A 27449-nucleotide genomic window follows, 5' to 3' on the forward strand; every position below is an offset into this window, starting at 1 on the left:
TTTTAGAGTAAACACTATATATATGTAGGTTAATTGGGAATTAGAAATACAGTTTTTAATTTTTTTGCTGACAGATGAGGTATGCATTTACCCCTTGAAAGCGTTTACATAGGTGTAAATCAATTACCTTGCATTGAATCGGTTTGTAAGGAGCTGTATACAGATTCCTGCATGAGTCTTGGAACTTTGTTATTGTGTAAACGCCAATAAGTAAATAAGTTGTTCACGATAACAAAGACTTATTTTAGAATATGGGTAAGATGTTTCATCACTTAGCAACTAAGGGATCTTTAATATTAGATTTTTTTAACAACGAACAATTTATAACACTATATCATAAATTTTTCGTTTCAGGTGCTCTCGGTTTCCAGGGTAAAACAGCAGATGCTGTGAACGTTGCAGCTCATCAGAGTTTGGTATCCGGAGCATCATTGGACAATTTAGTTGGTATACAAGGTGGATTCCTCACAAATGGCGACGCTGTAAATGGTAACTTCATTGCATCCGAAGAACTCGAGGGCGGTGCCAGCTACGGTCATGATTATGTATTAACGAACGACGCTTCGAGCGTAGTCGAAAATGTTGTGAAATACAATAACGGCGAAGCACAAGCATCTAATGTTAACCCAGCAATAGTACAAGCTAACAGTAACAATGAACCACAATATACAAGCGGCTCTATTATCTTAGATGACTATAGGTTGCCTACCAGTAAAGTTGGTGCTAGTACAGGTTCTCTCCAAAATACAGGAGCAACAGCTTCTTACGCGCAAAGCGTAGGTTCTACCAGCTCCGCTAATAAAAACTCAGGTAAATATGACAGTAGGTATAACCCAGGAATTTACAGACCACAATTATATAGAGGCAATAAATACAACGACGGTAAATACCGTCCCTCGAATACAGGAAAGTACGTCCACGATCCAACGGGTGACCACGCTTTGCCGTATAACCACGTCGCTTCACCAGTCGTACCATACAAACACGTCGACTACGGTTACACAGTTACAAAAGGCATTGACGTCGGAAAATATAACGACTCATGGAATTACAATGGTGAAGCCAACACGCAATCCGGAGGATACTATTATGAAAAACCCAAAGGTCCAGCGTTTGAAGAAGGAGGACATAACACCGGGTACACGGGATCCTATAATATTAATGGTTATGTTGGATCGTATGATTCAGGTGCTCACGACGCGGGACACACATTGACCGCTGGAGCGGTTAATGTTGGCCTCGTTGGTAAAACAACTCTAGTCGATGTCGGTAGTACATACGAAGATCAAACTCAACAAAGAGGACAAGTCACCTTCCTCTCTCAACCGGCAGTGACTATAAACCATGTCGGAACTGATCTACACAATGTCGACGGCTACAGCTTTGTAACAAACCCTACTTCTTCCGGTATTCCTACTACTGCAACACCATTCGCAGTTACCACAGCTTTGCCAACAGTAACCACTTACAAAACAACATACGTTCCATTAGCACCTAAAACAAGCATCAAGCAAATATTTGGATATACTCAAGCGCCTGTCACTTTCATTACTCCCAAAGTGGAAATCACCGATTTCTCTCTGAATACTAATTATCAAAGTGAAAGTAAAGCCTCGACTGGCTATGATTATCCTAAACCAAGTGTAAAATTCGAAGAAGGCCTCTCTTATACCACTGCTGCGCCTGATATATCTATATCTACCTACAAGCCTCAATCATTTAGTCATCAACAACAAACCATTTATAACGTAGGTTCAGGTGTCTCAGAATACGCCACTCCTGTTACAGAATTGCCTATAAAGAAATTAGTAGCTTATACAACTGGTCCATCAGTTACTACGTACTCACAACAAACTAATAATAATATTAATACTGCGAACGTATACTCCGCTGAAACAGGGTCAACTAACTATAAACAGGGTGATTCTACAGTCACATTTGTTCAACCGCAAACAGTGGTACAATTCACGCAAACTTTACCTACTGCATCAATCAAGCCCGTCGTATCCACTTACCAACCACATGCTTATAGCCAACAAACCCTTCACAATGTGGATGTTAACAAAATCAACGCCTTCGCTCAAAACAACCAAGCTACATACGAATATACAAACCCAGCCGGCTACGACGATACACAAAGAACAGTCTTTCAATTCTCAACACCCTCACCTATAATAACATCAACTTATACTCCACGAGGATTCAATCAACAGACTGTTCACAGAGTGGTTTCCTCAACAGTACGACCTATTGTTCAGTCGACGCCAGTCACTCTGTATGAAAATCCATTCCTAAAATATACCAAGAAAGTAATACCGCAAACGTACGTACCTCAGACGTTCAGCCATCAAACTGTGCATACAGATGAAAGTTCAAAAGTCAGTGGAATTGACAATGGTGAATACACTTATACCAAATCTGGAATTACATATGAACAGCCCATAAACGTGATTCAATATTCTACGGTACAACCTGCTGTTTCTATTCAACCCGTAGTATCTACCTACCAACCACATTCTTATAACCAACAAACATTCCATAAAGTCGATGCAGCTCAAGTTAATACATATACGCAAGATGCTTCAGTAAGTGGTTATTATAATCAACAACCCACAGTAACTTTAGAAAATGAATCCAAGACAGTTGTAGAATCATCGACGCCTGTTCCCATTGTGTCATCAACTTATAGACCTTACACATTCAGACAGAGAATTCAAACACAGAAACTTGTTCCTGTTTCTACAACCCCGCTGACTAAAGTTGAATTGACTTATCAACAGCCTGCCGTTTCTATTTATGAAAATCCTATTCTGAAATACACACAAAAGGTAACTCCAGTTACATATGTTCAACCAACAGCTGCAGTTTTTACACAAACAATCAAACCTTTCATTCAACAGAGTCAAGTTAAATACCAAACGGGTCAACAAATTTATAGTAACCAGAATTCACAACTAAATCATGAAGGATATGCTTACAGTCAACCTGAAATACAAGGCAATACTGGTCCATCAAGGGTTAGTTATTCAGATGCCAGTGCTGTTTCTCATCAAGAATTCCATCAAAACACAGGTAAACAATATAACTCTGGAAAAGACGTAGTCTTTGTTTCTACTACACCCTCAACTTTGGTATATGAAGATCATTATATCACTAAGGGCGGAGTTGATGCAAGTCAAACCTATAAAGCTTCTGAAAGCATCGCACCCGAAACTGACTATCAACTAGGGTCTACATTATCTGCTGCATCTGGGCCAATAGTGCAACAACGGGACTCAATAATCTACAAAACGAAAGACGAGTACGATTATAAACCAATAGATTTGTCACAACAGTATGATATAAGTCAAACAATACCAGCGCAAGTTGCGATAGGACAAACAACTGTAGAGCAACCTACGAAGACTGTCTACCAGCAAACTGTTTATCAAGCCCCCGAAATTCAAGTTGGATATAAGGGTGAAGAATATTTACCGCCTGTTGTGTCAACAGTGACTCCTATTGTTACCTCAACATATAGACCTGTAACGTATTCTACAGCGGCCACCTCAAGGGAGTACTTACCTGCTGTATCTAAAACTACAGTTGAGTATAACGGTCCTGAATATCTGCCACCTCAAACAACAGCTAAACCAACTACAAAGTCAAGGGAATATTTACCTCCTATAGGACAAACTGTATTTGAGTCAAAGATCTCAAAGAATCCTTATCAAGATTACACCGTTTCGTTGGATGCTGCTCCGATAGGTTCGTCAACATCTTCACCAATTTATAGAAAGCAGAACATTGTTGTAGAGACTGCAAAATCTCAATTACTTGGTTATGGTTCAGTGGGCACTGACGCAGGGTTAGTATCACCGGTAACTTACAGCACCGTAGCCCCGGTTGTGATATCCAATACTGAAAATTATTATTCATCGCCTAAAATTGTGACTTCAACCTACGCACCGGAATTAGTAGAAGTATCCACTACTGCTCCTCGAAGAAGCAGACCTAAATATGTGAGACCGATTGCATCCACTACTCAAGCTCCTTCCTATAAATACGTGGAATCGACAACTTTCAAAGGTCCTGACTACTTGCCTCCAGCAAATGAATATGAGCAGAATTTGGAATCGGTAGGAGTAACTAATTTTGACACATCATTTTCTCATAAAATTAAGGTAAATCCTTTCCAAGAATATACTGTTTCCGATGACGGTCCTGTAGTATTGTCATCAACTTTGTCTCCGCTGTCAAGAAAGCAGAACATCGTCGTGGAAAACGCTAAATCTAACTTACTAGGTTTTGGAACTGTTGGACCGGATGCTGGTTTAGTAAGTTATTCAACTCCTTCTTCCACCTCCAACACAGGAAGCTACAAAACTATTACATCGACATATGCTCCGATCAACCAAGAATTAATAGAAGTAACATCTTCGCTCGTCCCAGTTAGACGAACAAAACCTAAAGTTGCTGTCGTAACAAAGATAAATGACTTTAACCCATTACTCGTCCGAAAGTTAGGAGCAGTATGTAGCTGCCAATCTCCAGTCCTAGTGTTGAAAGGAAGAAGGCCGACCGTAAAGCAACAATATATTGAAACCTACGATGGTGACTTTGATGCTGTTACGCAAACATCGAGGATACAAACACCTGTAGTAACTACTGTCACACCTGCTCCAGCTGTAACCTCGACATTTAATCCTATCATTGTCCCTGATGATTCATTCTATCAAGACTACCAAGATCAAGCTAGTAACGATAATATAGCGATTGTGCCAAACGGTAATGATCAGGGAAGTTACATCTCAAGTACACCAGCAGCTATTTCTACTACGGAAAGGGTTATAAGAATACGTCCGAGAGTTAAAGCTGTTACCGTTGCTCCTACTTATAGGACGGTGCTGTTAAATGAGGAAGTTTCACCAACCGTAGAAATTAAGCAAGCAGAAGCAAGTACAGATTCGCAAACATTCGATCGTTATGGTCCGGGCGGATGGAGGAGCAGAGACGAGACACTTCAAGGATCCGTCGACTGCCAGAGAGCTGGTTTGTTCCGTCACCCTAAACAATGTAACAAATTCTACGCATGCAGATGGGATTGCACTAAACAGAGATTCACGCTTCACGTTTTCAATTGTCCAATTCAACTTAGTTTTGACCCTAATTTGGGAGCCTGCAATTGGCCTAGCCAAGGTCCCGCTTGCCAAGGTGATACACTTCTCACAAATACCCTTTAAATAGGTTTCCTAAAAAGATTAAAATGAATCTCGATGTGCCATCGAAATTGTGATATACGTGTGATCACAAAATTCTCCATAATTTCTAACGCCCCATCAACTTTCATTAAGTTGATACTTGTCTTTCTTTCTTATTTTAATTCTATAAGCTTATTTATTTTTGATTTTGTTAATGTTATCTCATAGTTATTTATTAATCATGTGCTCTTTTAATAAAGCTTGCGCTCGCTAAATATATCTTGTGAAAATTCAAAATTTTTGATTGAATATTAGTTACCACTGTTTAGTTTGTATAGCATGTTATCTTTTGTAAAATAGAGAAAAAGAATATTTTTGTATTTTTATAAATTAATATAGCAACAACACGCTGTAAATATATCATTTTATTCATTAACAATGTGTGTTTGTATTTTGTCAAATTATCTTTTGTAAAAAGCATTAAATGTTTAAAGTAACTGGTTTTTCTAGTCCTGCCAAGAGTTTTTCGTACTCAGAAAGCAAGGGATTAACTTCTTCTGTGAGGAAGTCGGTGACTTGTTCGGGCGCTCTGCCAATGAACGTAGAAGCATCCAGAATGCTATCTAATTGTGAAATGATTGGCGCAAAATAAGGGTCTTTTTTCACGCGTTCAATTAAGTCGTTGTCTTTACCGTATTGTTTTACTTGCGCTCCGGCTTCATGAGAGAGCACCCTTATTTTCTCATGACAAACTTGTCGATCACCTCCAGCCTGTACCATTGCCATAATAATATTTTCAGTTGCCATAAATGGTAGCTCTTGTGCGATGTGGCGAGCAATTACTTTAGGGTATACAACTAGCCCTTGACAAATATTAAGAAGGGTAAGTAGAGTGGCGTCAGCAGTAAGAAAAGCTTCGGCTAACGTGAGACGTCGATTAGCGGAATCGTCAAGCGTGCGCTCAAGCCACTGCACCGCGTGGGTGTTCGCTGCGTTGGCGTGAAGAGTGATCAGATGCCGAGCAAGAGCACAGCAACGTTCCGATCTCATGGGGTTACGTTTGTAAGGCATCGCGCTTGAACCGATTTGCGACGTCTCAAATGGCTCTTCCAACTCCTTTCTCGAAGCCAGTATACGTATGTCTGAGCACATCTTATGTACACTCGCACCAAGCCCCGACAGAGCCGATATAACTTCTAGGTCTACTTTCCTTGAGTAAGTTTGTCCAGTGACGATGTAACGTTTGTCGAAACCGGCAAGTTCTGCGACTCTCTTATCTAGAGCACGGACTTTTTCTGAGTCTCCATGAAACAGTTGTAAGAAAGAAGCTTGTGTGCCCGTTGTACCTTTGACTCCTCGGAAACGCAGGTCATTTCTAGCGCGAGACATCGCGCGTTCGTCCATAAGAAGGTCACTTAACCAGAGTGAGGCGCGCTTTCCTACTGTTGTCAGTTGTGCTGGTTGTAAATGAGTGAAGCCGAGTATTGGTAATGATCTGAAATTAAAAAAAACGTATATAAATTAAAGTAAAATAAACAAAAAAAACTTTACAATACAAACACATGCATAAAATTATTTTCAATATTACACAATTAAAATGATTAATAAAGTATTTGGATGTAAAAGTTGTTTAACGGAATAATTATTAAAAACAATTTATGGGTTCATTGTAGATTTGAAAAGGGTATACAATTTACAGACATCTGAAACAATTAACTTTATAAACAATTTCTGACATGTCTAGGGTACTAACCCTTAAAACCAGAACCACAAAAGGAAGATCATCTGTGCACTTTTTATTGGAACTCTATAAGGTAGGAATATCAGTACGGCAAAAATTATGATAATGAACACCAAAAAACTACTGGCCCAGTGAGACGCACCATCTTAAATAAACAAAAAGACGGGCGCGAAACTTTCTGTCAGAGTTAGCCTTAAAAACACATAAACATAGATGTTATGAGCAGGTCGTACCTCCTACCATCATCAAAAAGGATTTCTTTCCTTTTTATGTAAGTATATATAATAATGTTTAGTCCTTTATTTTCAATAAATATATGAAATAAACAACAGGAGAACTATATTGAAAATAAAAAGCAAATTTAAATTATAATAACACTCTCCGATTCGCTAATCGAATAGCCTGATAAATTTTAGAGATTTATGAAGCACCTAACATTTCCCAATAAATAAGTCACTATTGATTAATCTGAGATGTGGAAGATACAACAGATGTATACATATTATCTTTGTGTTATGATGTTCGGAAATAATACAATAAACCTTGTAGCTTTTTTTTAAGTTTAGGCATGTCGTTGCACGGGACACAGCATATTACAGGAGTTCGATGTGATACTTGTAGATAAAATTGTTCTCTTCTGCCATTTTTTCTTAAAGTGGAAAGTATAGTTATTAGAAGTTTTGTATGTATGTTATTGATATAAATGCCGTAGTTATAAAACCTGCTTTAAATATCGAATCTGAATCAGTACTTACTTATATTCGTCAGCGAATTTAGCTAGTTGATTAATTACAGCGGCTAGTCGGGGAAGCAGTAAGTCTAGGCCGTGTCTCAGCACGATCAGGTCAGTATTGTCTCCGACGTAGCACGAGGTAGCACCAAGGTGGATGATTGGTGCAGCACGGGGACAACGCTCTGCAAGAGTGTGAACATGTGCCATCACATCGTGACGGACGAGCTTCTCGTGTTCCGCGGCCGATGCGAAGTCAATATCATGAATGGCAGCCTCTAGTTCCTGTATCTGCTCATCAGTGATATCGAGACCCAACTCCTGAAATTTAAAGATGATATTTTTAGTCTAATCTCTTCCAATTACTCTTTGGAATCCTATAGAAGAGGCCTATGTCTGGCAGTGGATGTCCTACTGCTGAAATGATAATATTTTATGTTTTGCTTTCTACTGTATTTACCATCAAAATATAAATGGTACATTAAAAATGATACAACATAAAAATAACTTTTTAAAGAGGTGTGAAATATTAAAGCGTCGTGAAAGAACATCGAATCCTGTCAATAATAGATAGTGAGGCTATTTAAATTAAAAAACTCAAATTTTAGTAGAGGACATAAGTATTTCCATCGCATTGAAAACCACAAATATAACACTGCAATACCCCAAAATACTAGTAATGCCGGATTCTCCGGAGTATTTAATTAAGTACAATCTCAATATGGGAAAACACCACAGAAACGCTATAGTTCTGATGGCTTTAAAAAAAATGATAATCTGCCGTCTTCGTAAATTAAATAAAGAGGAACGTAGAAGATAGTCATTAACTGTAAGTTCTACAATATGCTCTTTGAGCACTGATTTATGACACTCTGAACTAATACCATAATGCGTAAAAAGTGTTTTCAAAATTCCATTCTATTTTATTCGATGAATATGAACAACGTAATATATCACATGGCAAAATGCACGGCTATAGCACATTTGTTGTCAATTAATGTATGTGACACCCTGTCCAAAAATCAATGGTGTTAGAAATAATAAATAACATACTGATAATAAAATGTCATTAAAATTACTATAAATTAAAGTTAATTATTGTTTATTATCTGTCCCTAAAGACTTTGTATTGCCAGAAGTTATCGGCTATAGCATGCGAAAAGAAAAAAAAAATTAACGTATTTCAGTGTGATTACTTTATAAGGGCGATTGTTTTATGGTGACAAAGGAGCTATTTATACACCCATTAAACGTTTTTACACCTACGATCAATAAACTTGTTTTGTATAAACAAGAAGAAGAACATTTCATTTAACAAGGGCGGCGATAAAATAATAGCGTAAATGTATTAATTAATTAAATGTTCCTAGATACCAAAAGATAATTTTTTGTGTCGAGAACAATTATGTAAGTTTGAAATAACTATGATAAATAGCCGACCAAGCTTGGTTCTACACGTTATCATGACTATTACAAAGCATTTAAAACGTCGGAAACGTAATATTAAACCGCGATTTAATAGCAATATTTAGTATTATTTCAATGAATAATATTGGCTTAAATCGATGCAGCCTTTTTTGTACGTTTTTTTCGCTATTGAGACTAAAACCCCCTCTCAAAATTCAAGCTCCCAAAAGAGTCCTCGAGCAGCGTTAGATTAAAAAGGTCTGGACAAAATGCCTTTTTACTTAAACGATGGGGGTGTCAATGCCAGCGGTTAAATGGCATTTGACAAGAACAAGAATCAGTGTCTAGTTTCAGATGACGGTATTGTCATGGGAACGTAAATAGTAACAGCACATGGGGGAAACTTATGTCCAACAGTAGACCTATTACAGTTGAGTTGAATGAATAAGCACATGGTCACCCTGAAGTATATCAGGTTAAATATTTAAAAGAGTGAAACAACAAGCATGCGACCTGTGCCACTAATTCGCTGAAATAGATAAGATTAGACACTCGCATGATAAAAGCGTACGAACTGATAAATGATATCATCCAGTGACTAGTTAACTGTTATCAAAAACGGACACAAGACAAAACGAGGTGTCAAAGAAAATAGACAAAGAAAAATTTCGTGCCGCGCAGTTAGTTATAAATAAAGTGCCAAAGCAGTGAAAATGGTTTCCGTACAAACAATTGCCACCATTGTGGTGAAAGTTTTTAAGATCGTAAGTAAAAGTTCCCTTTTCATATCCGTACTCTTATCATTCTGTACTTTCCAAATAAAAACAAGCATGCAATGGACTCTTTAATACTGGATTCAATCTAATAGCGAATAATATTGAAATATTTATTACAATATTGGCACATAATTTAATCAGGTAACTTGAAATAATATCAAAACTCTTTAGTCTGACTATAACAAATCGATAGAGCCGAGGTTCGACTCATATGGGCATCGATGCCAATATAAAGCGAGTTCCATCGAAGCCTTTGTGTCTGGCCACTCCGAGAAAGATCTGCATAAAAGAGGAAAGGGTTTGGAAGTGTCTTAATCTTGTGAAACATATTCACACTTCTCCCAAGGTTTTCAAGACAACCCTTGGGCTTGGTTTTTATACAGAACCTTACGCCTATGCAACCTCAGCGGACTGTTATATTCAAATCCCATGGAAACTGAATATCAATAAGTCAAAGGACCTGTCAATCAAAAAGGAAATTATTCTTATGTGTTACCAACTAGCTTAAACAAACCATTATAAAACAATGATTTTGCGTGAGTTTATATAAAAGTGCAGTAACGAATTCTTACACAACATTGCCTGTAACAATGTTACAATTATACGAATGATGAAACAATAATAATCCTAATTATAGAACAAATATTCACTGAACGCTTGGAGTAAACATTAAATCATAGAAAGAATAATAATAAACTAATACATTATAAATCATCGGAACATGACGAATGTCACAAAAATTTATTAAAAGTATATTACTTGCAAATTTTTAGGAAATTTGGAGTAGGATAAACCGTTTCCAAAGCAAATATCGGATATGATAGTTACAAATTATTATAAGTCTTTTAAACCGAAGAAGGATTTAATCACATCAATATCATCAATTCAGCTAGAAGGCTCCCCCCACAACTGGACAGACTTTTCCTATAAATTTCCAAGGCGTAGGAAGCATACAGCAACTTTCAATAATCTAAACTAGTCATATGCAGCAACGGAATCAAACCTTAAGTAATATATACTAACAAATCAAATCCGCTTTGAATTTAACTCCCGCTATTATCATAGCAATAACTCATTAACAGGTTTAATAATGATGATTTATTTATTCAACACTTTCAAACGTAGATTTGTGCTATAAACCTGAGCAGAATTTATATAACAAATGTCCCAATTTGCGTCTCTTTGCTTGGTTAAGTTATAAAAGTTGATAGGCCCTTGCGACCTCATTTCCTATCAGCGGAGATAAGACCGCACCTTGTATTATTAGTTTTACGTATAAAGTAAATTATTAAAGGTGTGGATTGTTCGTTCATTACATTAGATTTGCGTTTATATAAATTTATTATTGTTTACTTTTTATACTTTTTACTTTCTTTAATTGATAGGCCGTGGGCATATTTATGCTCGGGATATGTCTACGATATCTATTCAGAAATGAAGAGATCAGTAGACGAACGAAACTTGCCTATGTAGCTAGGATTGGGAAGTGCAAGTGTCAGTTGATAGGCCAAATAGAACGCAGAAAAGATGGCCGCTGGGGCCTTAAGTTTTTTTAATGGACAGCACGGATCGGCAAGTGCAGCATAGGTCTCACAAAGAGGACCTACGATCATGTTAAGGCTGCTGTAATACGCTGGATAAAGGCCACTTCCGGTACGATCGAAAATCTATTGGGGAGGCCTATGTGTAGCAAATATCGCCTTGTGGCTGATATCATGTTAATAATTCGAATTGCTTTATGAAAAAATAAGTTATGCAAGAAAAACAATTTTAGAATCAAAAGTATAGTTTGAATTTAGAATATTTTTTTAATTAACGGAATTACGTGTCACTGCATAAACATTGCAAAACAGTAGAGCTAAGTATATTCTTATCTGATAGCGTGAGGGCGTTACTCACGCGTATTGCATGGGACTGTGTTTAGACCGCAATACCGGAGTGACTAATGCATGATTAACTATTGAATACGCAGTATTGGCGCTTAACCTGATCACACTTCTCATTCAGATAACATAAAGTTGAATAAGTATTCATCTAGTTGCATTTTGTATAAAAATAATGATTAAACGAGAAATTAAAGATAATTTGAAGACATTATTAGTACAATTGCACATAGCAAGTTCAGATTTAACAAACTAATCTTAGTTCATAAACATGGCTTCGATTTAAAACAGTTATTGTATTTAGAAAAAATTATAGTACTGTATTTTATATACATATAAAGAGAGATAGATGCGCAAACTATTTCAGGACTATATTTTACAGTATTATAACTGTTTTCTGGCTTGTATAGTATAATTTATTCAATGATTTCAGTTGTAACACGTTCACTGTCGGAAATCGGCCTCTACCATTAATTTTTAATAAGACTGGCTGAAAGCAGCCTACATCCGGCCCCTTCCGACTACCTTAACTTGCCAATCCAATGGGCTACATCGGATACTTTTGTTTATTTACGGATTCCTTAATTTCAGATTCGATCTAGAAGGGGAATAGCCGAGCATAGCTCCATGGTTTTTCGAAACACGATGAATTTTTTGCCTATATAATATATATAAGCTAATTAATAACTGTGTTTCTAAAATAATTATAACACAGTGTCAATTGTGGACAAACAAAATATTAGTAATAGTAAAATGAACAAGTCTGTAATCAATCTAAACAAACATAATTATAAGTTATGTATGCTTATGGTACTGTGGACAATCGAGTATCATAGCCTTGAGATGCCACCTTGAAATGGACCATTATGCGCGTACACACTACGTGGTTATATAATTGATCTACTGTACAAACGTTATAAATGTCTCACTAGCTACGTAAGCTTCATTTATAACATTGTAGCTTTCTTTGAAGTTTATATTATTACATTTGTCACTGTTTAACGCGAAATCACAATAGCACGCTCTCTACTGTTGCACTCGCCGAGGAAGTCGTCAATGTGTAATTGCTTGGATCCGTGTTTCCTGCAGACCGTCGTCTGTAATTAAAGTCGACTTTACGATTACACTTGTAATTGTCAGCTGCCGGTTACAGAGTAACGAATAACAGAGGTGAATTCGTAACATAGAATATAAAGCCTCTTTCATTTTTGTCCAGTTTATATAGAAGAATCATTGTTTGTCAAACTTCATGCTTACATACTAAATTTTTATATAAGTATAATAAGGAAATTTAATAAATTAAAAATAACAAATATGCAGGGTGATTGTTTATATAAAAAGTATCTAAATACATTATATAGCATGATTTAAGACGTATAAGCTTTAAAGGGAGAATATAGCTCATTTATTGTTAATTAATGTGTGGTATATTCGAAGTAAAAATCAATGATTTCAGACAACATAAATATGCAGAAAGCGTTATCAGAATTTAAACTAATAAATTAATTAGTGTTTTATGTAATATTAACTGTCCTTGCAGAATTTGTACTGCCAGAAGCTATAGGCTTGACGCATTCCAATTGAGTTTTACGAAGGATCACTTTATACAGATTAATTGGAAATATTTGTAAAAACTTTGAAGCTTTTGGTGATAAATGAGCTATACATTCACCTATGAAGTTTTTACACCTATACTCAATCAATCTTTATATGTACACATCGAGTTTTCCACAGAAGTAAATGAAAGTTAAAACGTAAATAAGAAAATACAAGCACACTGGTGGTTTAAAGAGAATTTGAATCATATGTAAACATATCGCCAAACTAGCCACTCATGATTCTATTTAATATTTGACAACTTTTGAGACGGTTTTAGACGTTTCTCTCTACTAAAATACATCTAGATTTTGCATATATTTGGGTAACATAATAAAGATGTAAAAATTAGCGGAGATTGATTTGCAATTAATGCAATAAATTTAGCATTTTATTACATTTTTATTGCACAATTGTTCGGTGAATAAAAGAAACGCGCGAATATTGTGTCAAGGCTTCCTAACATCCAGTGAAAACGTTATTTCATTGCTGAATCGTTTCTACTTACACGGAGTAATCATTAGAATAATTAATTTTTTCGTTAGTCATTTTACCGTCTGCATTTGCATATTCATTCCTACAAAGTATAACAGTACATTTCATAATTTTTTTACGTAGCAAAATATGTATAGTTAGCGTTGTAATATTTTAAAATGGTTATTGAAAAACTATAGTTCATCACAGGACATTTAAATGATAATGAAAATGTTTGTGTGTAAATATAATCATGAATGATAATTCGACGGTGCTCTTAAATCCGGACGTCTTTGGAATCCTTGTAGCTATAAATTAATGGGATGTATTTGTAGAGGTGTTCAACTTGATACTATACTTAACTATTTGGTTAACAAGATTTAAATGTTATACTTTATATAACATATTATTTTATATCTCAAGTCAAGGTTTCAATATCTTCGATTGATAACCATCTTGATAACCACCAGACGATTTACCAATTGTTAACTGTTGCGCGTACATTCTTTTTTTTTAATTTTGTTTAGTTTTCTTGGTAACTTCTATAACATTTTTATCTGCTTGATACCTTATATTGTTATTTTTAGACCAAACTATATTTATTTGAATATGAGCGATCAGAATTAGATATGGAACCTTAATAATTTTAAATATATATTTTAATATCAGAATATATATTTTTCCGTGCTTTATAAGTAATTCATCATCTCCGTATATATCTAAATACAGGGTAAATGACGTGCATTACTCTGTATTCGGACGTTCTCAGATTCCTGGGTGTTGACTTTTGACCCGGCATTTGATTCTCATATCCCAATTGAATGTAAACGCAAGTCATAATTATAACAAAATCTTTAATCATAAAAATGAATTCGCTTTTCCGTTAGTCACGCCTTAACTTCAAATCTTATTAATCCCTTTCATTAACTATTTGAATAAATTTCCCGGAAAAAGTTGTTATGGGAAAAATACAGCTTCCATTGCGGCTTTGCAATGTCGACAAGTAAATGAACAGAGTCGTTGTATATGTTTTTCACATGGTCAATTATAAGTGAGTCGTTTCTGTGTTGATTAAAGATCTACTTTATCTATACATACGACTGTATGTGTGTGTAATTTATTAAAGTTTGATTTAAATAGTCATACATAGCCATATATAGTGCGATCGAACCAATACTGATCGAAGTCAGTTAGATGTTTTTATTTATTATTATATTATATTTATAACATGTATTAAACCTTATTTATTATAAGTATATATAGTATATACGTATGTATGTATGTCTATGTGTATATGTATGTTTATGTTCGTTAGTTTATAAATATGTATATTTTGCACACGTAAACTACCCTTTATTAGTACTTTTACCTTTTCCATACTATGGTTGTCTGTAAGAGATTGCCTCGTGTGATAAGACCGCCCGTTGTACTTTTTTGTATATTATTGTAAAACTTATTAAATGTATCTTAATGTGTACAATGAAGAATATTAAATAAATGGCCAAGGTAGGGCAACATTGTTTTATCTAAACTACTTTTTATTTACACATTATGGGTTTTTAAAAATTTAGAAGAATAATCTTTATTGAAGAACGAATTCGAAATGTATAACATGAAAAGACCGCGAACGACTTATTGGAATTTAAGTGAATCATACACATTGTAATGCTTATTCTCTAGGTATAGATTAAGCGGGTTTGACCCCTCATCTGTCATGTGTCAGGAACGAGTTGGATAGATGCGTGACCCAGCTCCGGAATGGTTCACTATTGATTGATGACAGAACCAGATGGCAAAGGTCGGATAGCAAAGAGAACTTTGTTACATCTCACTACCTCTTAATGCATATTGTATTCCTTACGGAATTATTCCTAATGGCACGTGTATACAGATATATACACAAACATGTAAATTCTAATATCGTATGTCATTACGTTATACCGGTAAATGCATATATTCTTAATCTTATCATATTACCACTGTAAGTATAGAGTCGTCTTTTCAAATCATAATGTGATCAATCATGCAGGGCCATTGCAGTGTCCCTTATTAATCATTTTTTTTTACAATTTTTTTGATTTTTTTAATGTTAGGTGTATTAACTGACCATCCAAGTACAGATTTCCTTATGGGAGTTCTAGTGTCGAGTCACCGCATGGAGCGCCTGTCCAACCGATTTAAAATCACGACTGCCTTTAAATCTTCTTGTATCATATATGTTATATTCAAAAACAAGGCTCTCAAAGGAGTTCTCTTAGTTACTCAATGGGTGATTTCATCTAAACTACTTACCTACTATCGCTCTACTATCTTCAATCCACGTAAGTAGTAAATTTAAAACAAAGGCACGGCGTATAAAACCTACAAGGTTGGTGATCTATTTGATATATACCAGCTATCCATCGCCCGGTTCGCGTGATCGGCAATGCCATTTGTGGAAGTAGTTTTATAAAAAACATTATTGATAATTTTACACATGCCAGAAAATATTAGACATCAACATTTTTGGTAATTTTTAACCCTATAGAAGCTATAGTATGAAAAAATGCATTTTATTTAATGAACGTCCAATCAACCTTCTATGCAGGCGGAATTTCATAAAATTCTTTCTTAGCTGACTTCCGCCCGAATACTAGAATATTTCTACCAAATTTCGAGCCTCTAAGCATAGGGCGTCCAGATATATCGTGATGAGTCAGTACATAGGTAAGAAATTCAAAGACAGTAAATATTATTTACAAATGTCACCCCACCCTGACTCTGTTTAGTTAGTGTTAGATAAATCAGATAATATCAAAAGCAATGACAGTCACAATAGTAAATACAATATTTTTTTATTACCAATGATTGATTCAATAAGTTTATTGTCGTACTAAGGTAAAATGTTGAAATAAAAACTTATTTGAATGTAATAAAATATGAATAAAGGCATATTTTACCTGTGTAGCCTTCAAAGATCGCCAAGTATTGTCGTTTCTGTGCGTCAGTTGTTTTGTTTAGTTTTTATTACATATTTCTTTCAAGGCTACAATACCGTCAACCTTTACTATGTAAACAGTTACTTGTAATACTTTGATCAAAAAGTAAGGTGAACTTTTTTTATAAAATAAGAATTTTTAATTAATTCTTCCAAATCAATTTCATCCCCTTAAAAGTAATCCTCGTCCTATAAAACGCACATTTTGCTAACACTTTTTCTATTTATCGAGACAGTTGAAATATTCTTTTTCCGGTATATCATTTAAGACTGTCTTTTATTCGGTCTTTATTACCCCAATCGTGTTTAGCCGTATTTAACCAAGAGGTCGCACGGACGCAATCAGACAAATACGGTGGCTGCGAAACAATATGAGTCGAGTTTTTGGAGCTATTTTTCCAAAAAAGTGGAGCGGTGGTACCACCAATCATGACTTGCCGCGTTTGACAAAATTGAAACATTTGTCTAAAACAGGTGTAACTCAAAGTTAATTAAACTTTTTGACAAACAGACACTCAGCAAATGTTATAGACAGTCAGAATTACAAATATTGGCTCAATAATTGCGGTATCAAAATCTATGGCGGAGGTTTATATTTAAAAGCAGACGTTCTAGGGTTGAAACGATGTTGATGATAATAGGCAGTCGTTGCAGCCCATGGACGCCATTGGGAGTCTTTTCCCAAAGGATAAGGGATATACCATAATCGCCACACCTAGCAGGCGGGTTTCCGATCGCAGTGTGGTATTACGATACGCAGAAGACGCTGCTGCCTATCCTCTGGAATTTTTTTTATGAGCAGTGGCAATTTTGTAATGCACAAAGTGCGAATTATTTAAAATTGAACACCGGGAATCGAACTGGCGACCTACGATCGCAAGTCTCAACCCTCTATCGCTGGGATAAATATGTAATTATTGATACTCCTCCTCGCATCTCAAACCTCATTGCCACTCTTTAAATTTTAAAGCCATTTGGCTTCATTGAGCTCTTGTATTATAAATATATTAGCCATTATTCTTTATTTTCCTGTGACCAAATTATTTAAATATATGCTTTATGTAGTCATATAACAAGTTCAGTATTTACGATGTATATAGCATATGTTCGTATTATTAATTAACGTATGTTTAACATTAATACACGTGTCTGCTAATTATCTTTGAGTTGACCGTTAAAAGATACTTACGAGTATAAAACCATAAGTCCGCCATTACAAAAATTGTAATAATATAATAAGTAAATAAATAAATTGGACGAAACACAGCACTTCTTTTTCAAGTCGTTTTTAAGTAAGAACTGGTCTTCCTTGATAATACAGATTGATATTTAAATCTATTGTAAACATAAAGGTTTAGTACACTGTTGTAAAAGATGAAATAAAAATAAATCATATTTATGACTGTCTGCGGTCTTGTTTTGGAAGCCTAGTCTTTTAACTTCTAGTGACAATAGACAATAAAAATTTTAGTAAAATGACGTCACCCGCAGCGTTAATTTAATATCTTATCACTGATAAATTTAGTTTCAATTGTGAAATCGTATAAAGGTTTTGGTATGTACGGCACTTACTATACGTTATCAAATGAAATTCATTAAATACTGACTCATAGTCATATAAACAGGATGTAAATATTAATATATTTATACAGAAAATTCACAAATTTTAATATTCGGAATATATTAATATTTTTTTAACTCCCTGTTTGACACTAGATCATGCTTTATCCCAGTGTTTCCCAACCTTTATTTTGTCTTGCCTTTCTTTAGCCTTTTGAAAATTCTTATGCCACCCATCCTCACCCACTTTATGTAACATACATAATTATTATATTATATAAGTAAATTGAAACATTTAAATTAACGAAGAACAACTATGTTTAGCGATATTTTAAAATGTACGGGGTTCCCCTTGGTGCCGAACGCCGCAGAGAAATGAACCGACGCCAAACAACCAATTATTACTTTGGTCTCGTGAAGCGAAATTATTTACCTCAATTATTTGAGAATTCACATTTTTTCTCTAAATTTGGAACCGAAATCTAGCATTACATTTAAATGATCTGGAGCGAAAGAGTTAAATTCCTGTCGAGTACATATTTTACCCTTTGGGACGTTCGCCTCACGTTAGGAAATATTACTTAAACTCAATCAGAATTTTATTTTACATTAAAATTATATTTTATTTATAATATTCGTAGATCTTATAATAATAATTATATTAACAAACCTAACTAACTAACCTAACCTAACCTTCCAATATTTTCGTGGTGTTAATTAAAAAAATAAAGGTATTAAAATACACAAATACACCCAGTAAGTAATAATGCTTTTAACAATTCTTCTTCAAATAAAATTACGTCCAATTATAGAATATAAAAGCAAAGTAATGTTTATAAATACGATGATTTGGTATAGGTGTAAAAGCTTTTAGCTGTGGGTGTATAACTTATAAAGCATTCCAATTTAAATATGACAGGCCAATATCGTCTGTCAGTACAAAGGCGGCATTGATGAATATCAAATAATAATATATTTTAATATGTAATAAATTATTTATAATTTCTGAAACTCTCGATTTTTGAATAGGGTGTACCGTCAGCACATTAAATAACAGAGTTAATCCATTGATAACATTTTTAAGGTATTAAACATCGTGGTCTTGGTGCTATACCGCACGGGGTACAATGGCGAGTTCCTCGGCGTGGGAGGTACGTGGAACTTGAATGAAGAGAAGAATCCAGACGCGGAAATCGTGGCCTCCGGTGTTATTGTTGGCTACCTCATTTACACGCTGGTGCAAGTTGTCACCTTCCTCTTCGGTACAACCGAGCACAAACGGTACGTAAAACATTTTTTTTGACCTTATGTTTACAAATCTTCTAGTATTTAGTCTAGCATTATTATCACATGTTCTTCTTCGTTGAACCTTGTCTCCTTATCTTTGATCTTACCACAAGGTGCTATCACTACTTGTACTATACTCACAGGTCTTACTGAACTATTTTTAACCAAGTAGCAAGCTCTTCCGCTAGTTGTAAATTTAATTGCCAGCTAAATTTAATAGTGTAAATAAAAATACATGTCTCAACAAGCGTATTCATCTTACAGGTGTATGTACTACGCGTTTGTTGGTCTAGAATCTCCACTTCCTAATTATAATGCTTCAGCAGCCATATATTCTGCGCGCAAATCTGCTTACTGCCACTCCGACCTCGTATTACTTCACTGCCCATCCGCTGGGCTATGCCGATCACGTTCATTCGTCTTCGAACCTCAGTATATACTGACACAAAGCAGGGTTATTGCAGCAGGTCTGAGTATCGTAAACACAGCTGGGATTAGTTAAATTAAGGATATGAATATCATATATTATAAGTTAATAAAAAAAGATGTGATAAGTAAGATATAGGAAAACATTACAAGTTGTTAGGTTAAAATCAGTTAAGTAGTAATAAAAAAGAAAACAGAGATTAAATAATAATTATTCAATATAAAACATGACGAAGGAAAGTCATGCCGAATGCCACCTATATTTAGCACACATATACTCTCATGAAAGAGGGTTATGTATAAAAAAATCGATTGTAAATTTATTACAAGGTACGAAACAGGCAGGTAATACGAATTGCAATGTATTTTCAGCGCCATGGGTGACATTGTTATGAACTTCGTGGGTGTCTTCCTGTGGATCGCGGTTGGAGCCGTGGCGCTTCACTACTGGGGCGGATACCAAGGAGAGCATCAGTACCAGTTCGTCTTCGCGGAACGACAGGTTCTCTATCATTACATTAATTTTATCATTATTTTATCCATATAGGATTATATATAATAACCACATGTGCACAAGTAGAAAGAGATATGAGAAGAACACAAGAAAAGCGTAATTTTGGTAGAAACAAGAATCAAATTGAGCTCCTGTATAATACCATGTTTCAACCGGAATCTACGTGGGTTTAATACGCGCCCTTATTCGAAAATAGTCCAAAACAAACTCAAACAGGTTTTGTTTTTGTGGTCGTTTTTGCAATATTCTTAAGACAATATATTAATTAATTCCCATGATTTGTAATCACATACAAAATCCTTTACACTTTAATAGGATTTTTTCTATTAATTAACTTCATAAATTTATGACTTGATAATTTAGTGAGAGACGTTACAAATGATTATTGAAATTTTACATAAGAGACCGTAGATTATTAATAAGCATTTTTGGATGCATTAAAAGATCAAGGTTCAAATTGTTGCGTTAGTGCTTTCGGCCAAATATGACTTAAGTCTGATTATATAAAATATTACTTGGATTGAAAAACAAATTTGTTCTTTAAAATCTCAAATCTTCGAAAAATATTACAAACTACTATTTTGAACGCAAATAGACTTAGATATGTCCTTTCGTTAATAAATCTATAAGTTACATATTGGAATTTACACAAACACGTATAACTCGGTGTAAAATGGCTTCAAAGCTTTACAAATACATTTCCAATTACAGGATGATATAAAATTATTACTTTGGAAATCACTGCAACTGCGATAGGCCATTAACTTCTCCAGGGACAGATTATAAATAAAATTTTCTTTGAATACATAGCTATACTAACTTTGAAAACTTTTTTATTATTTCATTACGTTAATTTTTCTAAAACCTTTTATATTTGGTTAGGGTAAAAAATAGAGTGCAAAGAGCCTTACATTCAACCCTTTAAAGCATTTATACCAGTGATTATCAAGCAATCTCTTTCTAAAAGAAGGAGATATGAATAATTATCATTTCATATTTCAGGTGGGTCTGGCAGTTGGAGCTCTCTGCGTTATACAAGGAGCGGTATATTTACTAGATACTGTGTTAGCAGTCATCCACTTTACGAAGGAAATGTAAACACATCTTTATAAATTTTGTGTCGATGCATAGAGATAAGTTTATAGGTTTTAACAATCGAAATATAAAGAATGTAAAGTAACCAATTTTATAATAAAAATAGGTTAAATTATTACTTTGTAGAAGTATTCGTATATATTTTATGAACTTTAGAATGCCTTTTTATGATGTTATTTTGATAGCAGAGTTAATTATTAAACTAAAATATACACTGAACAATTATGAATTTTTAAGTAATTTAAATTATTTTAGCTCTCAAACAGGAACACTTTTCATGCCCACCTTTAATTCATTTATGTACTTTTGTACTATCAAAATATATTTTGTATTAATTATTAATATTCTGAAATAAATAAGTTAAGCTAACAAAATGTCTATTTATTTTATAATGAACTTTCGCCTCGGTTCCTGTTCAGCAGTCGACAGAATTATTTGATGTTATTTAGTACTGTTATTTTAAGACGATCGTGGATACACTCGGTATTTTTGACATCTGCAAATACACAAAGCTGGAAACTGGACGTTCCACGGCTAAAAACATGATAATGAAGAAATAAAATAAGCTCGGATAGATAAAAACCACAGTTCTATTGCATAAAAAAATATAGTTCCGACACGCTTTTTTCACGCCAAATGTTATATATCTAGGATCGTGTTTTAATTTACGCCGTCATATATATGGGAAAAGATAAAGTAATTTTGGTATTTCGCAATTTTATATATAAAAGCATAAAATTTGGTAGCATTGACGAATAGTTTTTATTTATATAGATTTATAGATTAACGTTATTCCAGGCAACCCTTGGGTTGAGGTACATGGTAGTATTGTATCAATATTTTATTGCTTATATAAATTATACTTACTTGTAAGCTAATTTGTGAGTAGGTCTACATTTTGTTTATAGTGCTACAGAAACCGCTGTACCGCGCCAAAGAAAAGCGCGGTGAGGTGGGGGACGAGGAAAAAGTATCAGCGCCGTCGCTTCGAGCGTAGACGTAAAACGCGGTACAGGTGTTCCAGTAGCAGTATAGTAATAAACGGAAAGTTCTTTTGGCACTTATTTAATAAAAAATATATACTAAAGACAAGCTTTGTAACATTCGTGTATATTAATTATATTTCTCTGTAAATCCGACGTTTGATGACGTATTTTTTGTTTTGAATAGCAATAATAAACGAAGCCAAAATTCTACAAAGGAATTAACAGATTAATATTAGTTTTAGCAAATTAAAAAGAAGATTACATAAATACAGAGAGAAGATAATGTTCATAGAGAACGTGCGTAACTGAATTACAAAATTAGGGGTCAATGCGAGTGTCAAATTAGAGATGTCGTAGGTCAAACGCGATATCCTATGTGAGACATCTTGATCATGATTCATTAATGTCGCAGAACTTGAAAAAGCCACGACTCCCTTGTCACAGTCTCTTTTCTTTCTTTCAAATTCGAATACAGTTTTAATTGATTCCTTTTTCAAAAACTATATGTAAATAAAGAAAAAAAAAACGACCAGTAATCAATAACATAATTGCACGTATAAAGTATATTAATAACAAGCCGAAAGTATACAAAACTGGAGTGTATCTACTCGGGTGGATTAGTAACAATTTCACCGATCTCGAAGGATTTCTTGTGCGAACTGGATATCTACGAAGTCACAATTGCTCCACTCACGGAAGACGTAAGTTGTTTAACAATATCTTTTACTTTTTTTTAAATGGTTATAGCAAATCTTAATCAAATCTTGTCGGTTTCTTTTAAATTTATTTTTCAATAGCTTTAAAAAAAATCATGGCCAGTACGTGATTTATTTTTTCTTATTAACCAAGCAATGGTTGTCAAAATACCGCCATTTTTTCTTCACGATTTGCTTATTTCATGTAATTTATTTTTATATTCTGTGTTGACGAACATTAAATATTAAGATATGTTAAAGTAAAATAGAACAACCTGAGCATTTTGTTAAATACATGACTGTTTCACGAATATTCTACTTCAGAAAGCTTGAATCAAAATATCACGTAATTCATACCATTTAAATATTTAAAATCAATCTCAATATAGGTTATATTTACATTGAATGTTTTATTTTACTTTGAAATTGATTGAACAAGCAAAGCATTTCAAATAATGATAATTAAGACACAAAAGTTTTAAAGATCATCGATTTCAAAACTACTATAAAAAATTGCGGATCCGACAACCCCCGTATAATATTATACAATTAAAATAATTAATCGGAATATAAAAACTCGTTATGTAATTAACATTTGAGATTTCCCCGACTTTTATAAAAATTAACCTTTCACACATTTGAAAGAAGTTTCCTCAATTTAATCGATTATAAATTTTTAATAACTTTATGTGCAGTGGTTAATAACTGTAATTATAATACACCGGTTAATAATGCAAGCCATTTTAGTAGATAATAAAATAGAATAGTTTGTAGTAAACAACAAAAATTTTGTTGTTCAAAATAATTTTACATAATAAATGAGCATCGCAATACAATGTTATTACTTATGTTATTAAAATACTACTAGAAATATAATAATCATCATCATCATCACTTTAGCTGTAAGAAGTCCAGTGCTGGACATAGGCCTTACCCAGATATTTCCAATAGGATTGGAACCAACATGAATTCAGTGTTTTTGACGACTATAACAAGGCCGTCTGTCCATCTTGTAGTTTTAACATTCTACATAGCGCATGCTGATTCGTCATCTCTGTACCTGAAACTTAAGGCACCAACGGCCATCTGTTAGTGTGCTTCGTGACCTACCTACCTGCCCAATTAGCGGAACTATGTTGTTTTTTTTTAACGTCTACGAATCTTTTCATTCTTGATTCGATGTAGTAGAGAAATCCCAAACAGTCCTCTTTATATATAGCTTAGCGATTGCGAGCTTGTCAATGCTTGCAAAATATCATCACAGATAGGATAATCTAGAATTTATTATTATTATCATTGCGAACAATTTTTTTCAAATATTTTCTTTTATATTTTTCTATAAGTGTTCGTTGTATTGATAATAAAAATATTGTTTAAAAAAATCATAGCATAAATTCATTTTATTCACTCTTATATTTTCTTGTTTTTACTCTAATTCTCTATCTATGATGATGATTTAAACTAAATCTAGAAAAATATAAATCTAAATCTAGAATATCAATCTTGTATCTTATGAATATATATTTGTTAAATCCAAACGTAACATCAAAGTTATACTTATAAACAAGTCTTTTGTTACACGCTATGAGTAATCCTCGCACGAGGTTAATTTGTTATGAGGGTGGTAATTACGACAATTACACAGATCTCACAGTTACGTAGTTTGTGTGACCTTGTCATACTGGCCACTGCGGCTTGTGGGCGCTTAAAGGAGTATACTATGAACATAGAGGCTCTGTATAATATGGCGAAAATTTATAAATTCTTTCAAAAAATCTATAGATTTTCCAGATATGTAGTTTAAATTAATAATGGCCATGTGCAAAATCATAAAGATGTATCATGTATTATATATGTCGGAGCAATAGCTTTAGCAGTGTTTTTAAAAAATAAATCGGACACTTTGGCGACATCACTACAGTGTAAATTTGTAAGTTTGTCGGTATAAATAAATCGGTAAAAATGACGTGCCAACGACACAAAAGCGAGAAACTTGTCTCGTTCTATAAAGACATAAATCAAATATAAGATCGAAGTATCAAAAGCCAAAAAAAATTTAAACATATATTGAATTTCATTACGCACAATTTTTAGTTTTCATAGAATAAAAAAATATGTATGTTAAATCAAAAAAAGCGCAGTTATGTTAGGTTAAGTTTTCTCTATTTGAAAGACTATTTTATACATTCAAAATTAAAAAAGTCCTGGTCCGTTTTCTTATAAAACTTGACTAGCTTGTTTTTACAAGCCTAAAATCTTGCTTTTTATTACAAAGAATTTTTTTATGTAAAATGTAACTTACCAAATTGTATTGTTAATATGTATAAATTTTAGCTGTATTTACCCATAAGAGAAAATTGTGTAAGAAAAATTGTAAAAAATTATAAAACGCTGTCGTGCCTCGCAGCTGGAAGAAGAAAGATCCGTATCAAATAGCGGTAACCCTCTCCCAACTGTCTGCGTTTAGTTTAAGCGAAAAATAAATATTGTAAAATTAAAACACTAGCGATACAAATTACAATTAATAATAAAAAAATATAACATTTAACTTTATCCAACATTATGCGACATTCGAATTTTAAACACGATTAGGTATATATATATAATGATGACCACAATAATGATGATGGTACTGAGTGAGATGTGTCATGGTAAAATAGCATGCGTTCAGAATTAAATGCAGGCCAACTCTGGGTGTGTCCTGGATTATGCGCCGGCTACACACAGTAAGTGATTCATTGTTCTCATGTGAATTGCATCGTTGCAAGTGCACCTTGGTGCGCATATCGTTTTTTAATAAAAAAAATTGGGTCACTATAAAATAAGAATTCATATTAATTTATGCATAATGATTGATTATGTGCTTTAAGGAGTGAATGTATACTTCATTTGTCAGCAAAATCTTTAAAACCATTACAACTACTTCAATCAACCTGCATAAAGTTATCAGTCTAAAATGAACTTTTTTTTCGATAAGAATATGACTGGCCTATGTTTTTTTGGCTGTACAAAGTCTGCATGGACAGATAAAAAATAATATTTAATTATAACACGTAGCTATCCGAATTTTGATAACTGTTTTTCTTACTATATTAACATTACGATATTTATAATTTCTGATTTTTGGTTAAGGTGTACCATACACTAATTGGCAGCAACTGCGCTTCACATTCACTCCTGTAAAGCTTTAACTTCTTTAAATAATCACACCATATCTAGTCTTCTAGATCTTTCTTTCTTGGACAGATTAAATTTTATTAAACATTTTTTACAAAGAATGTAAATGTCATATGTATGGAATCGAACTCACAACCTTCGATTGTTAGTCATATGTATTAATAAATATACTGCTAACCTCGGCCAATAGAAACTTACGAAATTACGTTTTTTAAATATTTTTTCCTACATATTATATAATTTTGCAACGAGTAAATAAAAATTCTTTTTCAAGATACGAATGATTACTTTTTATATTGGTAACAAGTTGATTCTACCTACTGTTCTGATAATAAATGCTAGAGCTGAGAAGAATAGGAGAAATAAACTCATCGGGACTACATTTATTGTAAATGACATGGCATATATATGGTAGATATAACACCGCGTTTTGAACTACAAAATTCCCGCAAAACAGTTGCCCACACCTTGCATGAGGTTGTGTGAACTTAATACTTACATCCGCCTTACTGTAAGTCCAAAAATTTGATAACCTAAACTCTTAATTTGAACATGTAACGTTTTTTAAAATAAATAAATTGTATTATTTATAATTAAAAAGAAAGTTTCGGAATAACGTAAGAAAAAAGAAACATGTAATGAACACAATAAAAAATGTCATGTAGATAACTAGCTTACGTCCACGTTTCCAACGACATTTAACTAGCCCAGTTAGAGAACTAACGGCGCAGTTAACGTACCGACGGACGTGCACGCACAATACATTAACTGCGAGCCGGTAAAGGGACCACATTAGCATTAAAAGTAGGTCCGTAAGTACCGCGATGATCCCTCGCGTCTGTAGAGATCTCTAAATACTACGACGCGTCCACTGTCCATTTGGTTGCATCGACGGTGTCTAATAATGAAAGATAGAGTAACACACTTGTAATAAAATTAATTTCA

The 27449-nt window shown here is 33.9% G+C and overlaps 3 protein-coding genes across 3 annotated transcripts in view; 2 read left to right on the forward strand and 1 right to left on the reverse strand.

Annotated features, from left to right (window-relative positions):
- Positions 1 to 5585, forward strand: part of LOC137932502 (mucin-2-like) — a 56820-nt gene extending 51235 nt beyond the window's left edge. Inside the window, exon 9 of the mRNA XM_068776145.1 lies at positions 355 to 5585. Within this exon, the coding sequence (XP_068632246.1) occupies positions 355 to 5222 (4868 nt within the window). The 3' untranslated portion in view covers positions 5223 to 5585. The remainder of the gene's footprint in view (positions 1 to 354) is intronic.
- A 7-nt stretch (positions 5586 to 5592) lies between these two features.
- The window catches only part of Adsl (adenylosuccinate lyase), a 45780-nt gene continuing 23923 nt past the window's right edge, over positions 5593 to 27449 (reverse strand). Inside the window, exons 2-3 of the mRNA XM_068776144.1 lie at positions 7677 to 7972; positions 5593 to 6675 (exon numbers count right to left, since the gene is read on the reverse strand). Coding sequence (XP_068632245.1) covers positions 5661 to 6675; positions 7677 to 7972 — 1311 coding nt within the window. The 3' untranslated portion in view covers positions 5593 to 5660. The remainder of the gene's footprint in view (positions 6676 to 7676; positions 7973 to 27449) is intronic.
- The window catches only part of LOC137932113 (uncharacterized), a 38390-nt gene continuing 20606 nt past the window's right edge, over positions 9666 to 27449 (forward strand). The window contains exons 1-5 of the mRNA XM_068775688.1: positions 9666 to 9822; positions 19409 to 19605; positions 20410 to 20539; positions 21554 to 21645; positions 23210 to 23333. Coding sequence (XP_068631789.1) covers positions 9772 to 9822; positions 19409 to 19605; positions 20410 to 20539; positions 21554 to 21645; positions 23210 to 23333 — 594 coding nt within the window. The 5' untranslated portion in view covers positions 9666 to 9771. The remainder of the gene's footprint in view (positions 9823 to 19408; positions 19606 to 20409; positions 20540 to 21553; positions 21646 to 23209; positions 23334 to 27449) is intronic.

This window comes from Battus philenor, unplaced genomic scaffold (assembly GCF_028537555.1).
Source record: "Battus philenor isolate CCGP_79_NKW_IND1 unplaced genomic scaffold, ilBatPhil1.0.hap1 SCAF_9, whole genome shotgun sequence".
Lineage (NCBI taxonomy): Eukaryota > Metazoa > Arthropoda > Insecta > Lepidoptera > Papilionidae > Battus > Battus philenor.